Raw genomic sequence first — 19407 nt, 5'->3', positions numbered from 1 at the left:
GGAGAAGGTGTTTTAAGATTTAATTTTTATTTCTCATTACCCTACTCTGATCTGATTGGTAACAAATTAAACTAATTTTTCCCAGTCAAATCAGTTTTGGCTGTGACAGCAATGGATGATTTATCTCTCCCTGTCCTTATCTGGACCAGGAACCTTCTGTTACACCTTCTCTGCCCTGTCCAGGTGAGGAGGGGAGTGACAGAGTGGCTTCCACTGACTTCCAGACAGTCCTGGAACAGCCTGTGCTGCACGAACACTTGTCCTGATCCCTCCTTTGGGGAAAAAAAAAACATTTTCAAGGCTCATGAAACTCCCAGCTCTGAAACATCCTACCAGAATGGAATTCAGAGACAGAAAGGCAGAGAGCTAAAAAGCAGACATTAAGGCACATTTAGTCTGAAGAGCTGAACCCACTACTTCAGTTTTTCAACCTCCTCACACATACAAAGCCTAGAAACTATTGTGTAGGATAAAAGCAGGATTTTTTTACTATTATTATTTTTTATTTTATTTTTTTTCCACCCTTATACACAAGGAGGAATTGCACTGAAAAGCAGGAAGCCCTCACAGTCACAGGCAGCACTTCTTACAATGGATCTTTAAAACCAAAGTCAACAGAGTCTATTCTGGTTGTGGCATCTACAAGAGGGCTTTGTACCAGAGGCTCCATTCTCCCCTTATTTATTACACACTATTCATCACCTCCCCACAGTCCTCCCCCTCCTAAGCTCCCTTCTGCAAATATATACATCAGCATTCGTGTAGGAAGAACCAGGAGTGTCATGCAACAACCATGGTGACCTGCATCATTTTTCCAAGGTAATCATCTCCAGTTATGGTCTGAGGCCCTAAATATCAGTTTAGGAGCTATTAAAACACACAGAAATCCTCAATAGCTCCATTTTTTATCATTCTGAATACCCTTTGCCTGGTGCATTGAGGCACTCAGTCCATAACCTTGCACTGAATGCTCTCAATGCTCCCTCTTCACAAACAATTTTACTGCCTGAAGAATATAAAAACCCCTGTAATCCTCTCATCTGTGGATTATTTTATTTTTTTTGTTAAATAACTTCTCCATTTGCATACAGTGACAATTTATTATTGTCACTGCAGTGGTAATCTGGGAGGCACCCATCTATCACAGGAATTAAGTGAAGCTTTTCAAAAGGGCAGCAAGCTTGACCTACTTACCCATAAATGTGGGGAGAGACTCAGACAACCTCTATGAACTGACAGACAAAGAAAACAAACCTATTTTTCATAAAAAATGGGGGCAGGGAAGGAGGAAAGAAAGCAGCAAACCTGAGCTATCTCCTCAGTTTTTCGTAATTTTTCTTCCCAGGTCACGGTCATCTCCTGAATCAACTTTTCTGATTCCTCCAATCGTTCTTTTAATTCTGGTGATTTCATAGCCTGCAGGAATAAAAGCAAATGAAACAAGAAAAGCTTGTTGTGCTCTGTGTTTTTTCCCTCTGCAGCCACACAGATGGGGGAATGAATAAAGGCAACATGACTCATTTTTCAAGGCACACTTAGCAGTAAGCAAAGGGGTCTTAAAAACACACATTGCACGTAAAAGCAGAATCCACCTAAAAGTTCTTTAATTAGTTACAAGTACAGATGTTAATGTGGAGTTTATGTGCTTCAACACAAACCAATTACACGATACTGGCAGCTTTGCACAAAGATACTCACACAGAAATTAATCTTATCTCTACATTCCAAGTGACTCATACCAAAACTAGTTTTGTTTTTTAAAGATCCTGCTGCTCTGGCTATGTCCCCTCAGCTGTCAAACTCTCAAAATGACGCCTCACATCTCAGTACGCTGCCATGCCACCAAAATGTTTTTATTGCTCATTTTTAAATGGCCTGATGCATTATTTTTTCTATTTCTAGGAAAAAATGCAGCTCTTCTGGTTATGCACCTCTGCATTTCTAGATGCAGTTTACAGAGTGAATACAAAAGGAAGCTTTACAATGTGCTTCTGGACACTGAAATTCAATTTTCTTGCTAATTTGCCACAGCTCTAATTTTGCCTGGTGAAATATTCAAAGGCCCATGTTCTAAATACAGACTTCCTTAAGAAGATACTCCCACAGCCACCCATCAAACACCCCAAAAACTGAAAGAGTAGCAGCATCCCCCCATCCCTGGAAATGTCCAAAGCCATGCTGGATGGAGCTGGGAGCACCCTGGGATAGTGGAAGGTGTTCCATGGCAGGGGGCTGGTCTAGAAGAGCTTTAAAAGGTCCCTTCCAACTCAAAATATTCTATGATTTTTAAACTTCCATCTCCATACTGATATTTCCTCCTCTACAAACCTTGCTCAAAAAGCCTGTGGACTTCCTCATGTCATTATTTCATTACTGCTAATGAGGAACATGGGTTTGGCTGGTTGGCATTTATGCAATACCAATTAAACAATGGGAGCATCGTCCTCCAGCATCAGACATTTCCTTACCACAAACCCAAAACTCCTCACAGGAATCCAGATCAAAGAGTGGCCTCATTACGCTGCAGTTCCTTCAAGAAAAGGAGCAAGTGCCAGGATTGGAAAATCCTGTTTTAAGACAGGAGTTTCCTCTGCCTCAAGACACAACAGTCTAGGAACTGTCAGCTGATGTGTCCTGTGTGGGCTTTTTCTGCTTTAAATACCTAAATATGGGGTTAAAGGGAGAAGGACTTTGGACAAGGGTCTGGAGGGACAAAGGGGAATGGCTTCCCATGGACAGAGGGCAGGATTGGATGGGATATTGGGAAGGAATTCCTGGCTGGGAGGGTGGTGAGGCCCTGGCACAGGCTGCCCAGAGAAGCTGTGGCTGCTCCTGGATCCCTGGAAGTGTCCAAGGCCAGGCTGGATGGGGCTTGGAGCAACCTGGGATAGTGGAAGGTGTCCCTGCCCATGGCAGGGGGTGGCACTGGATGAGCTTTAAGGTCTTTCCCAATCCAAAACCACTCCATGATTCTGTGAATTCCACACAGGAAGGGAAGTGAAGCCAAAGCAATTTCCCAAACAAAAATTCATAATACCAGCAAAAATGATCAGGGCAAAGGGGTGGACACTACCAGGGCAGAATGATGAAGCCCAGATACTCTTAAAGTTTAATTTGTCCATTTCTTTGGACAATAAGTGAGCATTTTCACACATTTCAGCTGCACAATAACCTGGGTAACTCTCCTCATTGCCTACAATGCCCAAATAAACCCCAAAGAAATGGGTCCCAGACCCACAGGCTGCTTCTCTGCTGGAAGCAGGTGAACTCCCAGCTCAGGAAGTTTAAGCTGGTGGTCTTGGCACAGACAAATTAAAACATGATGCTAATTCCAACAAAAAGACAATCAAAATGCGTGGATTATAAAAGAAAAGGGGAAAAGAGGATAATTCCATACTCTGTGAAGAGAAAGTCAACTGTCAAGTTTTGTCCTGGTTGTTCAGGAGAGAAAAGGACACTGACACCAAAAAGCAAATAAAACCCAAACCCCACAACTTGGCAACTTCTGTATCTGGAAATGAGCTTTGAAAATGTAACCTGTCATAATGAGTCAGTGCTTTTGTTCACTTCAGGAAGTTATTTATGCACATTTCTGGATGAACAATTAGATGGGCAACAAATGTAATGAACTGAAAGGAGCACAAGGCTGTGAATGCGGGGTTTGACCTTTACTGTGCAGCCTCTTAACAGCAAATTGCTCTGGCTTTTCCCTGCTCTTTGTCAATGCCACTGGGATGACTAGGGTGGGATTTTAATACTTGGGAAATGAAATATTTATTATTTCATCCTTAGGAAACACTACTTCATTACTTTGGACAGCTGCCATTATTTTGGGAGTAATACTAAAAAATGAAACAAATGGGGATTACTTGCAGCTCTCTGAGTACTGTTAAGTCTGTGGCTGATATTTTAGAGGAATTTTTAGATATTTAATATTATGATATTTAACTTGAGACACCTTAAAGAAACTGATCCACACACAGTGGATGCTTAGCACATTAGGCAGCTCAAATAAGAAGAGTCCAAAATGCACAAGTCATTTGCAGCATCACAGCCAGCATTCCCTGCATACCTCATGATGCAAATGTTGTAATCATAATTTTTCAGAACTGCAAACCACAGGGATTACATCACCATTGGTCTGTCCCTTTGGAAACAGAACTCAGAATTACACTAATTCTTGGCCTTCATCTAACATTTAGACCATGTTTCTCTTGAAATTTCACTGCAGAAGCAATCACAGAATAGGTTGGAAAAGACCTTGAAGATCACAGAGTCCAATCTATGACCTAACAGCACCTGATCAACTAATCCATGGCACTGAGTGCCACATCCAGTATTTTTTTAAACACGTCCAGGGATGGTGACTCCACCACTCCATGGGCAGCTCATTCCAATGCTCAATCACTCTTTCTTGTGAAGAATTTTTTCCTAATTTCAGCTTAAATTTCCCCTGGTGCAGCTTAAGGCTGCGTCCTCCCATCCTGTCACTGCTTGTCTGGGGGAAGAGACCGACCCCACCTGGGGCTACAACTTCCCTTCAGGGAGCTGTAGAGAGATATTGCCTAGTGCCTGTGAGAGATTTAACAGCAGCTCCAAAACGGGCAAGAAAACTTTATTTAACTAAAGTCACATCTCACAGGATGTGGTCATGCTGAATTCTTAAAATAGATCAGCAGAGCTCTGCCTAAAAATCACCCAGTTTGAACTGGAACTATCCATGCCTCCATGTCCTCTCCTTCACAGAGTAAAACCAAGAATGCTCAGCAAGGTGCTCAGCATCTCAATGAATGTCTGTGTTTCAAGATGGACACATGGAAAAATGTAAAAATGTTATATAAAGGGAGATGGAAGCATCCCTTGGACACCCTGCAACATTCCCTCATGGAATTCTGTCTTAGGTTACAAGATGTGGCTGGGGGTGTGATTCTATTGCCATCTGTTAGAGGTGGGGCAGTTACCTTCTGTTAATTGGGCAGTTTTCTTTATCTATTCCACAACCAATCCTCCTTCCAGGAGATCTCTGCTGTTAATGGGCCATTTAGTGTGACTGCATGGCTGATAAAATTCCATCATCCCATTGGGAGATGCTCCACCCAGGAGCCAAACATTCCTACCTGGCTATAATCTGAGGTTTGGAACACCACAGGCAACCTTTTCCCACTGGATTTCCAGAGGAGCAGCTTGCTTCACTGGATTCCCTGAGGAGGACCAGGCCTATCTACACCACCACTAGACCTTCAGAGGAAAACTGTACCCTTCTCCAGGAGAACCACATCTGCCACTCCAGGAGGGCTGCAGCCACCATTTAATTGGACTGCTACCAACACACTGAACAACGGGGTGTCAGTTCATATTCTGACTCTGTCAGTAGTATTTTCTTTTTGTACTATTGCATTTATGGTTTTTTTTTCATTTTCCTAGTAAAGAACTGTTATTTCTGTTCCCATATCTTTGCCTGAGAGCCCCTTAATTTCAAAACCATAACAATTCAGAGGGAAGGAGTTTACATTCTCCATTTCAAGGGACTCTCCTGCCTTCCTTAGCAGACACCTGTCTTTTCAAACCAACAGAAAATCCTTCTGTAGAACTGGCAATGCTCTACATTGTGTCAGGTCGTATTCTGACTCTGTCAGTAGTATTTTCTTTTTGTACTATTATATTTGTATTTCTTTTAAATTTTCCTAGTAAAGAACTGTTACTCCTACTCCATATCTTTGCCTGAGAGCCCCTTAAATCCAAAACCATAACAATTCAGAGGGAAGGAGTTTACATTCTCCATTTCAAGGGATGCTCCTGTCTTCCTTAGCAGACACCTGTCTTCAAACCAAGACAAAATCTTTCTGCAGAGCTGGCTAAGCTCTACAGGGTCTCAGTTCATATTCTGACTCTGTCAGTAGTGTTTTCTTTTTGTACTATTGCATCTGTATTTCATTTTCCTAGTAAAGAACTGTTACTCCTACTCCATATCTTTGCCTGAGAGCCCCCTAATTTCAAAACCGTAACAATTCAGAGGGAGAGTGTTTACATTTCCCATTTCAAGGTAAGCTCCTGCCTTCCTTTGCAGACACCTGTCTATCAAACCAAGACAAATTCCTTCTGTAGAGCCAGCTGAGCCTGGGGGGGGGAGTTTCTGATTTGCAAGGCTCAGGTTTGTACCTCAGCCTTGGTGAGCTGCTCCCGCAGCTTCTCCACCTCCTCGCGCAGCTCGCGGATGATGCGGGCGTTGGGGTCCTCGTTGACCACGGCGTGGTTGACGATGTTCTTGGCCCTGTCTGCGTAGCGCAGCGTCGACAGCGTCTCGTCGTAGTTGTCGGCCGCGGGGCTCACCGTGGCCACCATGGCCGTCTTGCTGTTGCCCCCAAGGCTGTCCTGGAAGGTTTGGGAGGGGTGGTTTAGAATCAATATTTTTGTTTTGGTTTGTTGGGTTAAGAGTTTAAGCCGTGCGAGTTAAGAAAAGGTTGCGATTTTCAATGTTTGCTTTTTCAAAGCTCGTTTGGGAAATGTCGTTCTTGGATTTCGGCATTCTTGGCTTTTTTATTTTCAACAGGAACCAAGAAAAAGGCCCTGTTTTGGGCTTTACAGGGCTTGGTAAAGGATTCAAAGTTTTCTTTCTATGTTTTCTGCTTAGGTTTACAAACCAAAATGTAAACACTTCAGCACTGAGCTTCTCAGATGCCACTGAGGGAGCTCAGGAAAAAACATGATGAATCCAGATTGCCTCATTTTAAAGACCAGAAGACAGATGTCTTCAAGAAATAAATTACTGAGATATCTGTTCATAAACAATATAGCTGATTTTACTCCTATAAACATTCAGATTGGAGCCCTTCCTTTACTCCCACTGGCACAACTCACAAATCTAAACTGAGTTATGTAAGAAATTACCCTCCTGGAATTTGGTTGAGAGAGAAGAAGGGCATGAAACAAGGAAGGAAGCAAGGAATGAAGGATTCAATTTTTTTATTGACCATAAGATTATGGTTTACAATTTCAGCCAAATACAGATACATGAAGAAAAAATATTCTGGTTTAAATTGTGCAGCACTCTTTTTTTCTGTTTGGCAGTTTGGTTACTTTGGTTTGTTTGGAATTTTGGGGTGAGGTTTTTTTTGTTTGTTTGTTTGTTTTTAACCCAATATCCCTTTCTGAGACAAACCACGCTCTTAATTTTCATCTTCAATAACCCATGAAATGTAGGTCAGGCATTGCCATTAGAACAATCTGACTGCATTAGCTGCTTGTCAAACCATTTCAGTTCCAAAACACACGTGGAGCTTTCCCCAGCAATCATTAAAATGCCCCTTTAAGTATTTCCCCAAGACTCTCCTTTTGGCTGCGTGATGCCTAAACCAGTTTGACAGCAGTCAGGCTGTTGGCAGCACTTGGCTGTCCCTGGTCATGCAAAAGGGCATGGAACTCACATGAAACATAAATCTTTGTATATTTATAGTGTTCAACACAGCACAGGCAGGTAAGTGTATTTCTACAGAAATCAGCAGCAAAGAACAGCTTGCTGACTGATCTCACCATGACTTTACTCATCCAAGGATTAGCCAGTGTTTATTCTAAATTAATCCATGGCTTGGGAGGGTCCCCTCTGTACCACAGAAATGTTTTTTTAACTGAAAACTTTAAGACTAACAGGAGCACTAATGAATCATTCCATGGGATTTCCTGGCCAAAAATTAGGAATGACACCCTGCAACTGCAATTCCTGCTCTGCATAAAAAGCTGGAGTTTGGCAGGGAGCTGGCCAGGTACTCCCCTTCCAAATCCAACCTTAACTGTTTGCACTTTGGGAATGTCCTTCACTGCACGAATTAGCTCCAAAATAGGATGAATTCATTATTTGAATTGCAGCTCTGCTGCAGAGGCAGCTGAGAACGCTGTAACAGTGATACACCAGAACCCACAATACACCCATTATAAACTGGGCAAAGTCCCTCTTGTAGCAATTCAAGCCCAATGCCAGACTGTCTGATAAAGTTTTATGTATAAAACCCATGTGCTGATTTCACTGGTTTCTTAAATGATAAGCAAGAAAGGTGAAAAAATAGCAAATCAGCCATTCATTAGTGAAAAGAGTCTGTAAACCAGCCTGGCAAGGCTGGGCTTGCATGTGTTAGAGAGACAGAATGGAAATAAATAAGTTATTTTTAAGAATTAACTAGCTTTTTCTCCTCTAGCAGCAAGATTACTGTGAAAACAATTCAAAATGTAGAGCTCAGAAACTGTATCTTTAATAGCAGCCACCAGGCTTCTGAATAACATGGGAAAACAAGATGTTTGTACCAATACAATTTGATAAAAACCAGAAGTTACAGAACTGACAAAACTATTGTGCTCCTTGCACATAACGTGATGCCACTGCCCAAGCAATGATATTTTTCACTTTGCACTTTGTCTAAAATCCTCAACAAAATTAAGCAAAAAGTGTCAGATCTTGAGGTCTCCTGAAGTGATTTCTCAGATTTGTGGAGAGACACTCCATGACAGATATTCCTGCAGTTAGAACACATTTAGTCTGCTTTGGTATCACAATTACAAGTTGAAAGACAGGGAGAAAGCTCAGCCCACTGTCACGGACATATTTTATGAAAAATCCTTTCATTGGGATCTTTTCTCCTGAGAAGCTGAGAGGCCTCAGAAAGGAAATGTAAGCAATGATTATCTGCTGCTGTGGAATGCAACAGGTGCATCTTTGATTGGCCTCATGTGGTTGTTTTTAATTAATGGCCAATCACAGTCCAGCCGCCTCGGACTCTCTGGTCAGTCACAAGATTTTATTATCATTCCTTGCTAGCTTTCTGATGAAATCTTTTCTTCTATTCTTTTAGCATAGTTTTAATATATAATTTTCTTTTAATATAATATATATAATAAAATAATAAATCAGCCTTCAGAAACACAGAGTCAAGATTCTCATCTCTTCCCTTGTTGGGGTTGCCTGCAATTCAACAGCCCACCATCTCATGGCTTCTCCAAACAGGGCCCTTTAAACGAATAAATCCCTTCCTTTAATTAAAAAAAAAAAAAAAAATTAAATGTTCCCCCTTTCAAAACAAAGCTTCAATGAGAGCTTGATTGTTAAAAATCCCCAAAGGCCCCCAAGCCTTGATGTTGGACACAAAGAGGGTTTGCCTGAAAGGAGGCAGAACAAAAGTGGGCTCCCGTTCCTGCGCCGCGTCCGGCCGGCGGCACCGTGGCCACAATGCCTCAGACAGGTGCTGAACAGGAATTGCAGTCTGCTCCCTGGATTTGTTTAGAAATGGAGCAGCAGAACTAATTCCAACAAGGCTGGAAATTCATCAGGGAGGTTTCCACCCTGCTGCAGCCACATCAGGAACCCAGAGTGCATCGGGGGTGAAGTGAAGCTGTGCAGTGGCTTTGTCGCCAAATTGCAAAGAGCCAAAAAAATAATTTGTTTCTTCTAAATGAGTGTAAAAACTCAGTGTAAATATAGAGAGGCAAGGATGTATTTAAACACTGAAAACCCTCAGTGCAAGAACACTGTGCTGTGAGAACTTGTTTTGCTCAGACACTGTTTGTGTTGTGCCATTTAGATTTTTAAGTGGCCATTTGATGTCCAGATCTGTTAGGGATAAATAATTTCACAAGTCAGGCTAAAAGGTTCATTAAAAGGCAGCACTGAGTAAAATGAAGGTTTGTGTGTCAAGAGGTTACAGGAGCAGGGATTTTGTTTTACTTAAGCATTGTTTTCAAACCTCTGCAAGGAAAAATGTGATTTTTTTAATCTCTACACTTCTGTACAATGTGCAAGTCACTTTGTCTTTTTCTTTCCACGCAGTTAAATCCCAGGGATATGAAATTTAAACAACACTTAAAAACATTGCTAAGAAAGGATGGGGAAGCCAAGACAACAAAGCATAGCCAGAGCACCTACAAAAAAATAAGAGGACAAAGAGAGGCTGGTGATGCCACAAATCAATTTCTTCTCAGATTGTTTCTTTCTAACAGTAAGTATCTCAATTGCTCCTGGATAATAACTAAATTGAGCACGAGGGGAAAAAAATTGACTCATATAGATCTCATATTTAACAATTTGGGTTTCTTCATTTAAACTGTACAGATGTTCATCCAAGTGCCACCATGAAACACTCCTTTTCCCCCCCAAAAAAGACCAAATAAGAGTCCTGTGCAGTTCAGAAAATGATTTAACTGCTCATTTCACATGAACAGCATCTCTGAAGTCTCCTGACCTGTTCCTCAGACTGTAACTGGGATAATGCTCTCCAATTATACTCTGCTGACAAAAGTAAAATATCTTAACAATTGAATTAGACAATTAGGAAAAGGTAATTGTCTTAATCAACATACTTCAGAGCTTAGCATACCAGGATGTAAAATCAGCTGTATGCAGAAATAACCCAAATTAAATTAGCCCCAAGGTAGTGTGTGAAGCTGTACTTACACTGACCCATAAAATATACACTGCTTTTAATTTTATTTTTGAAGCTCCTTAATCCTTAGGCCATTGCAGGTCAGCAGAAGACACATATTTAGTCTGCAGAGACATTAATGGCTTACATCCAGCTCATTTTCCAAAGACAATTATGGTTAACATCAAACCCAGAAAATGAGGCAAAAAGCACAGAATTCTGATTTCATTCAATGAGACTCTTCTCCCCCTTTCCTCTCTTTTATTTAACTTTAAAAAAGAAGATTAAAAAAAACAAACTTACTTTAAGTAACCAAGTGAGCACAGAATCACGATATGGAACAAATTTGTTCTTGTTCTTGCCAGCAGCCTGATCTGCCAGGGCAGAAATAACCAGCCCCAGAGTTGTGAGGGACCTGCCCAGAGAACACAAACAGTCATTAAAAAGGGTAAATATTCATAAGTCAAATGCATATTTAGACAGTGACTTCCTCTCTGAAAACATGCTCTGAGGAAAAAATTCCTAGTTTAATTTTGATCATGCTTTCTTCACAAAAGCACCACTCTTATTTTTTTCAGTATGTTTTCAGTCTTAATAATCAGGTCTTCACAATGAAATTCATGGCAGCTGCGGGAACACAAATAGTTTTTAAAAAGATGGAGATCTTATTCCCATATCTAAGAGCACTGCATGTCAGAAGGAGAAATAGAGAGAAGGAAAGGAGAAAGATTGACTACAGGAGCTTTGTAGAGAGAAGAAAATGAGAAAATTCACCACAGGAGCTTCAGACTGTTTTACAAGTAGGCTGTATTTAGCAGGAAATGGTGATGAAAAAAGGAAAACAAACAATTTCAAAGTCTTACTTGTTAATGTTGCTTCCTTCTTTCAGCCTGTCTCCTGCAGCACCAGTTTTAGTTGCCCTTTCACTACCTGCCAAGTCCACCAGGCTGAGCTTGCCCACCTTCTCACCTGATGTCTGGGGAAGGAACCAGAGAACAGCCCCTGTTAGGTCACTTCAACCAAGTTACACTGTTTAATGTACTTTACAACAGCTATCAAACTTCCTTTTTGGTGTAAACTCTTGGTCCAACCCTTCTGAGAACAGCTGGATTTGAACAGTGCCCTGTGCTAAGTCACTACCTGCTGCTTCAGAAACAACAGTGAAGTCAGGTACTCTGGTATTTTCAAATATCTCAGAAATCTCCAGAGGAGAGCACACTAATGAAGTGCTGAACCATTAAAAATTATGGCAAGGAAGTCACAAGCAGAGACATGAGGTTCACAATCCCATCTCAAAAACAGTCTCCTAAAATCCTCAGATTTTATACCAGAGTTTCTTCTCTTTTTCAGTGATCAGGAATGAACCTGACAAGAAGCATGTTATAATTTACATAAATTATCACAATTGCAAAGTCTCCTTTATCCTCATCAGCCTCCTGGAACACAATCACAGCTATGTGAGTATTTAAACCTGTAATGTACATTTTTGTTACAAATCCTTTCTCCTCATTTGACCCAAAATTACATTCTGAAACACTCCATGAACCCCCTAAATCAATTTGAAATGGAAGAGCCAACTGTCTTTGGGAACAGCTTGCTCACATCATGCTCTTCTGCAGCACCTGCACCTCCAGCACCCCAGGATCCCAAATACAAAGTGCTGCATCCCCATAAATGAACGGGATAATTAAAATCAGTAAGCTCTCAAAAATCACACCCTAAACCTATCAAAACATGACGTGATCACGGAATGTGCCATTTCCAGGACTGAAAGGACCAGCAGATGGGAGAACAGGGAAATCTGTTGCGGAAGTTCACACAGGGGTCACTGGAAGGTGCAGAGAACACGGACAGTCACAAGCACTCTGCATCCAGGCTGAGCAGGACCACACAAAAACCAGGTATGAAAAGCATGTACAAGAGCCACAGCAAAACTGGAATGACAAATTAGGGAAAAATAAAAAAAAAAATCAGCACAGTATGATGCTGGTTTGAAGTGCAAAGGGGAAAAAATCCAAATAAAGAATGAGGAAAATTGCGTGGATAAGAAGATTGGTGAAAATTGAGAAATTAGGACAAAAAAAGCCCAAATTCTCATTATGCTTTCCAATATTTAGGCTCAGATTTGCTCTGTGGACACTCAAAATTTCTCCAGGACTTTGAAAACACTAAAGAATTATCCAAGCACAGAATTTAACAATGAAGTTTAAAGATACTTCTTTCAATTCCAGTTTATCACCATTTTCTATGAGGGACTAAATAATATTGACATAATGTATTTCATGCACCCCTCCAAGGCATATTTAAGTATAAGGCAACATAAATTAAAATATTTGCAGCTTTAAATGCTTTATCAATATTTAATATTTACACATAAAAGCATTAATGCCATTCAATGCAAAATATTTAAAAGTGGCATTTTTTTCAATTTAGAAGTTGATAATTTAAACAAATTTGCATTAATTTAGCAAGCTGGTAATTTATATCAATTTGCATTAAATAACCGCAAGTATACATTTGGAGATCCATTTGGATCACCAAATGTACACTCAGGTGTATTTCTATTTTTCACCTATTTTATGTTTAGCCTGTACTACAAACTGCTGCTTCCAAAGAAGTGTTTCTTTTCCTGTGAAATAGATTAAAGCAAGAGACACGTCCCAGCCTGACATTCGGAGCTTGCAGCTGGATTTTCTTACCCCTGATTGCACATCATAGAGGGTGTGGGTGAGGATGATCTTGAAGACTGCATGGGACCGACTGCTCTCCTCGTTCATGTTGGTGGCAGCCACTGTCCGAGATTTGTTGCCCTCAGACATCAAGGACTCGATGTCCTAAATACAATTTTCACAGCCATGAGCATATCTGCATGGACATCCTTTTCAATCACCTCCAAAAATCACCTCATCTTGGTCAAATACAGCATTTTCTTGATAAGCCTCCCATTTGTTTATTCAGAAAAATGTGAGGGAAAAAAAAAATCAGTTTTTTGACTCTAGAAACTCCACACTGTCATGATTTCACCCACTCCTCAACCTTGATATTAAATTATCAACAAAAACAATACACCTGGCTGCACATAGCAACACTCAAAAGCAGAGAAAGAAGTGAGGAACAGTAATATGTGTTTGAACCCTGTCCCATTTTAGCTTCAAGTTGTCATGGTCTGAGGATCTGGAATACTGACAGAAGGCTCAGAGGTTTATAAAAGAGAACCACACTGAAAAGGACATTATATTCCTCCAAATTTTAAAGAGTTTATTAAGTGCTTTCATCTGTTGTGATGCTTGAGAAAGGTGCAGCTCCCCTGCTTTGGGGCTTCACAGCAATTGTGTAAAATAGTTAAAACCTTGGGGTCTTGGGCTAAACTTCAATTTCTGCATCTCTAGTGGGTGATGCTAAAACAACTCAAATAAACAGTCAAACAAAGGACCACCACAGACCACTGGCTCCAAATTCTGGATTACAGAAAGCTGCTGGGCAACATGGAAAGGCAAAGCATGAAATGTGCCCTGTCTTAGCAGAAACCACCATGGAGAGCTGGATGAACACCTGGAGAAACTGCAATTGTGCTGTTTTCATATTCTGGTTAAGCTGACAGACTCCATCCCATATTTATCCATTTTCACCACAGTAAGTCAAAGCTCCTTAAAAAACAGGGCATTTTGTGAATGCACATATAAACATTTACTGTCCTGCAAGCCAGTTTCATGTGATGCTCTCAAGTATTTGCTTGGTAAACAACCATTAGTTCATAATTCCAGCGTGTGCTACTGGGAAGGGAAGTTACTGAGTAGAGCACGACAGGCAAAAAGTGACACAGTGGGGCACTGAGAGCCTGTCTCTGCTTAATCCTGGGCCTGTCATTAATCACAGAACACTTTCTCATGACAGTCTGCACTCATCTTAATGCTGAGAGGAAATCTGTTCCATCCAACAGCTGAATTACTTCCAGAATTACTGAGCAGCACAAGATGAAGGGAGTTTCTGCTCTCAGCCCTGCTCTCCCCAGGGATCACATCACAACAATCTGCAGCTCTCTTGCTCTAAGATTACTGATAAGGAGCATTTTAGTAGTTCTGCCCAGCTTAAGGGACAGCACCTGGTGGTTTAGGATGTGAAGATAAGCCTTTCATAAAGTTGATCCTTACCTTGTAGCTAGCAACAGCTAGTTTGGATAGGCCATCTACGTAAGGGCCATAAACACTGTGTTCTCTAACCTTTAATGACTGACGGCTTCTGGTTGGGGGAAAAAAAAGGGATTTATAAGCACATGACTGACTTAAGACAACATTTACACAAAGTCCATTTCTCACTGACACATCTCAAACAGGATGGTCTCACAAATACCCACTGAAGCACAGAGCAAGGGGCAGAATGCAAACACAAAAAAAGCTTTATAACACATAAAAAGCTGACACAGACAGTGTTGTCACTTCACAAAAGGTACATTTACTCCAGGCTTTTAGTCTTGCTACTTTATTTTGATTTATAATGAGGAGATGCTGAGATCAGGAAGCAGCAAAAGCCATCCTAGGCAAATGTTTTAGATGGGATCCATTAAGGCAAACTGGTTATGTAAAGGAAGAGTGTAGGACAAATTGTACAGTGCCATTCACACACACATTCCTCACCCTTTGGGGTCAAGGAGATCTCTGACTTTCTCATTGTAAATCTCCATGTAGGATACTTCCACTTTGAAACTCTGCTCTTCATTTTCTTCTTTCTGTGCTCTTTCAAAGAGTCCACTGCAAAGTCTAGGGATTAATCCAGGCTGATCAGCAGTACCCATCATGGTGTAGGATTTTCCAGACCCTGTTTGAGGGAAGCTGTGATTAGAGAACATGCAACAAAATTTCCTGCTGCACAGAATATTGATAGGAAATAAAAGAGCTTAAATTTTTTTTTTCTTAATTTCAGTGAAAGATATTTTTTTCAGTTTTCTGCTTTAAAGTAACCCAAACACCACTGAGCTAAAGATTATTTTAATTAAAAGGAAAAGGAAAACAAGAAATTTGGTTCAGAGTGATGGAGAACTTTTAGGTAGATACAGCCTTACTGCAGATGACAAGCCACTAATGAGAAAACTCTTCATATTACTCTTTAAATATTACATTAAAATGACAATTCAAGATTATTTTAAGCACAGAGGCAGAAAATCTGAGCAATGCTCTGAGCTCAAGGACGATCACGGTCATGCCAACGATTATCATATGAAGTGTGAGAAATAAGGGTAGCCAGCAGCAACAAAACCTTACTTCTCGTCCTGCCCACCTCATATCTGATGTTACAAAAGAGGAAAACATTTCTTATCTACATTAGAAGGTATTTCTCCTCCAACAATGTCACAAGAGCTGTGGAAAGAACCAGAACACAACACCTTTGCAGGGAACACTTCTCCCTGACTCTGGGACTCACCTGTTTGCCCATAGGCAAAGATACAAGCATTGTAGCCTTCAAAGGCATTCTGAAGAATATTCTCTCCAAGGCACTTGAAAACAACATCTTGACCTAGAAAACAGAACACACAAGCCAACACTGTAACACAGCAAGAGCTTTTTGTCCCTCGATTTGAATTCTTTGACAATTAGGTAGAAGCTGTGAGGGTTTTCCTGCTGTTGCTGCCTAAATCACATCCAGTGCTTGCTCCCTGGAAAGGAGCAGAAGATGTGCTCCAGATTTATGCTGCTGTAAAAATTAAGGGCTGGGATTATCATGGATATACCTGGATGTGCTTAAAGCAAATATCCTATCAAGGTTCATACTCATAAGTTTTATCAGCAGAGAATCTATGACCAACTGCAGAATTTAATCTGCTGGGGAAATGACACCTCCTCAAAATATATTCAAGCTGTATATTTTAATGACAGTCAGTTGATTTTAATCCAAGGGAATCAGCAGAGCACTGGAAAAATTTACTGTGTAAGATATTGGATAATACCATGAGGAGATTTTTGCAGAGAAGGAATCACTAGTATGTGGAAGATATGGACATTCACAGGGTATTTTGTACTGGCAAAAAGTAAGGTGTAACATTTCTTTTGTAACTGAACTTTGAACTTTTTGGATAATTTTCCAAGCAGAGGAAGGAAGGCTCAAAATATCTGGGTAGTAACTTCTTGAACAAAATCTATTTTCAGAATTAATTTTATAACCAGAAAAACTCAAGTCTGAACAAGGCATGACAAAACTTTATGGACTGAAAAGTCCTCTCAAATAATGTTCCTTTAAGCTCTTCCTTTCTCTCATTGAAGTTCCTATCTTTACAGCCAAATCCATGCTAAATTCCCCATCAAAAGCACCAAGAGTTGTGCCAGGCTCAGCTGGGGTAACACCTCCACTGTATAACAGGCCAAAATATCAGTTATACAGGCACCACCTTTAGTTTGAGAAACAAATTAGGTAATATTCCTATGTAATTTGTATGGCTGAAAGTGTCACATTTTTCTCAGTGCCTTAATAAACGATTATGCATTAAGTTATTTGTAAAAGAAATTAAAAAGAAGTGTATTTGTATTTGATTCTTCTTATGATTTCTATGCAATACATTTTAAGTTCAATTGATCCTAAATTTTAAAGGATAACAACTATGAAAGGAATAAATTATAGGAGTGGTAAGTCCAGTTCATATTTTACCATAACTATTTGCCAAAATGCATTATAATAATACATAGAAAACTTTTATGAAAACTTTTAATGAGTACATTACACATTCTCACTAAAACATCTGAATTCACATAAACTTAAATGAAATTAGGCTTTATTAATATTCCTTTATTAGTTTTTACTATGATGCCAAACTCCCATCAGCACTGAAAAACATGAAATTACACATAACAATGCTCCTCAAAAGAAATAAATGGGTTTGATGCATTTAAAATTATGGAGCTGGAGCAGTATTTTAAATAAAGCTGTAAACAGGAGTAAAGCATCTTTGTGCTGGGTTTCTCCACTCTCTGCACTGCAAAGGGGTGGCATTGCCCATTGCCATTGTCATCTTTAGAGAAAAGAAACTGGAATGATTGAAGATTTTCCTTTTTGACAGCAGCCAGTCATAGAAGGGACAGCACTTTGTGCCATATGGCCTGTGCCCTGCTGCAAGGACTGTATTTTAATCAGATCATTCCCACTTGGAGACAGCCAAGCCACAGTAAATATTATTACCTGCGTATTTTTCTTTGACAGATTCATCCATAGACCAAAAGCAGTGATCATATGCAAACACCTGCAGGGAAACAACCAGGACACCTCAGAAGAGCTACTGCCAAATCCAACACGTTATTCACATTCTGACATTCTGAACTCAACACATTCCCGCTGAATTCCTTATTTTCCAGGAGTTTGAAGCCTAAACAAACACTTCATTTTCCTGTATGCTTTTATTTTTTCCTTGTTTCCATTTGTTCCTTTCCGTGCCAACCCTACTCCCCACTCTCCATGTGCCAACCCAGTGGATGTCAAGGACCTCTCAATTTCTCCCTCCAAACCCATCCCTGCAATGCATTTTTCACCAGAGTTTCTCTTTTGCAAACTGACAGATGTCCTCTAGCTCTTTCTGCCTCCCATCTCCGCGTGCCTCTTGTCTGCATAAATTAAAAACAAGCCTTAGGGTAGGAAGCTCTTTCCATACAAGAGGAGTACGTATTTATTTACATTCCATGACAAACCAAAGCAGTCATCAAACTCTAATATTTGCAAAGAATAATAGAAAGCAAATCAGTTTTATCATGAAAAGAGCAACACTATAATATTTTTAATAGAAAACTTTCAATGTTGCCATAATTCCATTGAAAGGTCCACAGGCACCTTTCGACCTGAAATAATACAATGTGTATTTTGGGACAGATGTTTGCAAAAACAGCTCCCCTGGGTATGTATCTGCAAGGAGAAATATTAATTAGGGTAATGTCTGACCTACATCCACAAAATTTATTCTGTAGGATGTAGGAAAAGGGAAGTGCAATGTGGGGCTCTCTGGCTCTGGATTTCCCCTCTAAGCTTAATGGCAGCTTTGGATGTCCTGCATTGTTACACTGCTGACTACCAACATTTACAAAAATGCTTAACATAGCAAAATCCTTGAAATTGAAATAATTTATCTTCAAAAATACATTGTTTCCCCCTCCATACTACACTGATGTACCAACATAAAGAGATAAAGTAGTTATTTAATATCCTTTAACTGAGGAAACAACAGCTTGTGTATTAAAAATTATGGTGCTCTATTTTTCTTTTCACTTTGAATTCATTTTAAAGCTAAACATATTATTAATGCATCCCAAGCCTTCAGAACATTTAATAAAACACCACTGGCTGTATGAGCACAACCATGGAGCTGAACCCTGATCTGCCAGGGCAGAGTCTTCAGAACAAGCACCAAGTCACAGGACCATAAAAACAAAACGAGTTTGCTTTAACACAAATACCAGAAAATGCTTTTAAAAAGCCCACAAAGAACAAATATCCTCCATTCAGAGTCTGCAGTGCTGAGTGTGGATGTTCTCATTTGTTCCTCTGACTCATTTCTTGGCACAGGCTGTACAGAGCATTTCTGCAGCAAGGAGATGCTTCGAGTTTCTTACTCAGCAGCTGATCAGCAACAGAGCTCTGCAAAATGCTTTTAATATTTGGATAACCCAAGAGTGAGCAAGTGATAGGACAACTCCCACACACTGATAAAAGCTCTTACCTTTGGGTGAGTTCTGCTGTTCCCCAATGCATCAGGAGTGGAAAGGATTTGGTACAAGGTTAGGGGAAGGAAAAAAAAAGACAAAAGAAAAACAAGGACTGTTAGTTGTCATGATTTCAGCTTAATTGTGCTATCATTAATCATTGGAATGCTGTATTAAAAGTTCATTTCTCTCCTCAGATCTCTCTTTGCTTACAGACCCCAAAGTCATTTTATAAACCCTTTCAGTGGCATGATTTGAGATGCTGCTCGAGTCGATTTAAAATTCAAAGCCACCGATTTTCCTCATGCTGCACGTCTTTCTCATTCTCTCAC

The 19407-nt window shown here is 40.2% G+C and overlaps 1 protein-coding gene across 1 annotated transcript in view; it reads right to left on the bottom strand.

Annotated features, from left to right (window-relative positions):
* The window catches only part of KIF13B (kinesin family member 13B), a 123777-nt gene that overhangs the window by 55604 nt on the left and 48766 nt on the right, over positions 1–19407 (bottom strand). The window contains 10 exon segments of the mRNA XM_030945113.1: positions 1306–1416; positions 6160–6372; positions 10707–10818; positions 11267–11379; positions 13103–13237; positions 14555–14642; positions 15038–15218; positions 15822–15914; positions 17568–17628; positions 19093–19108. Of these exon segments, the coding sequence (XP_030800973.1) occupies positions 1306–1416; positions 6160–6372; positions 10707–10818; positions 11267–11379; positions 13103–13237; positions 14555–14642; positions 15038–15218; positions 15822–15914; positions 17568–17628; positions 19093–19108 (1123 nt within the window).

Source organism: Camarhynchus parvulus, chromosome 3 (genome assembly GCF_901933205.1).
Source record: "Camarhynchus parvulus chromosome 3, STF_HiC, whole genome shotgun sequence".
NCBI lineage: Eukaryota > Metazoa > Chordata > Aves > Passeriformes > Thraupidae > Camarhynchus > Camarhynchus parvulus.
Note: the sequence above shows the minus strand (reverse complement) of the source record. Positions and strands in the feature narration are given on the sequence as shown.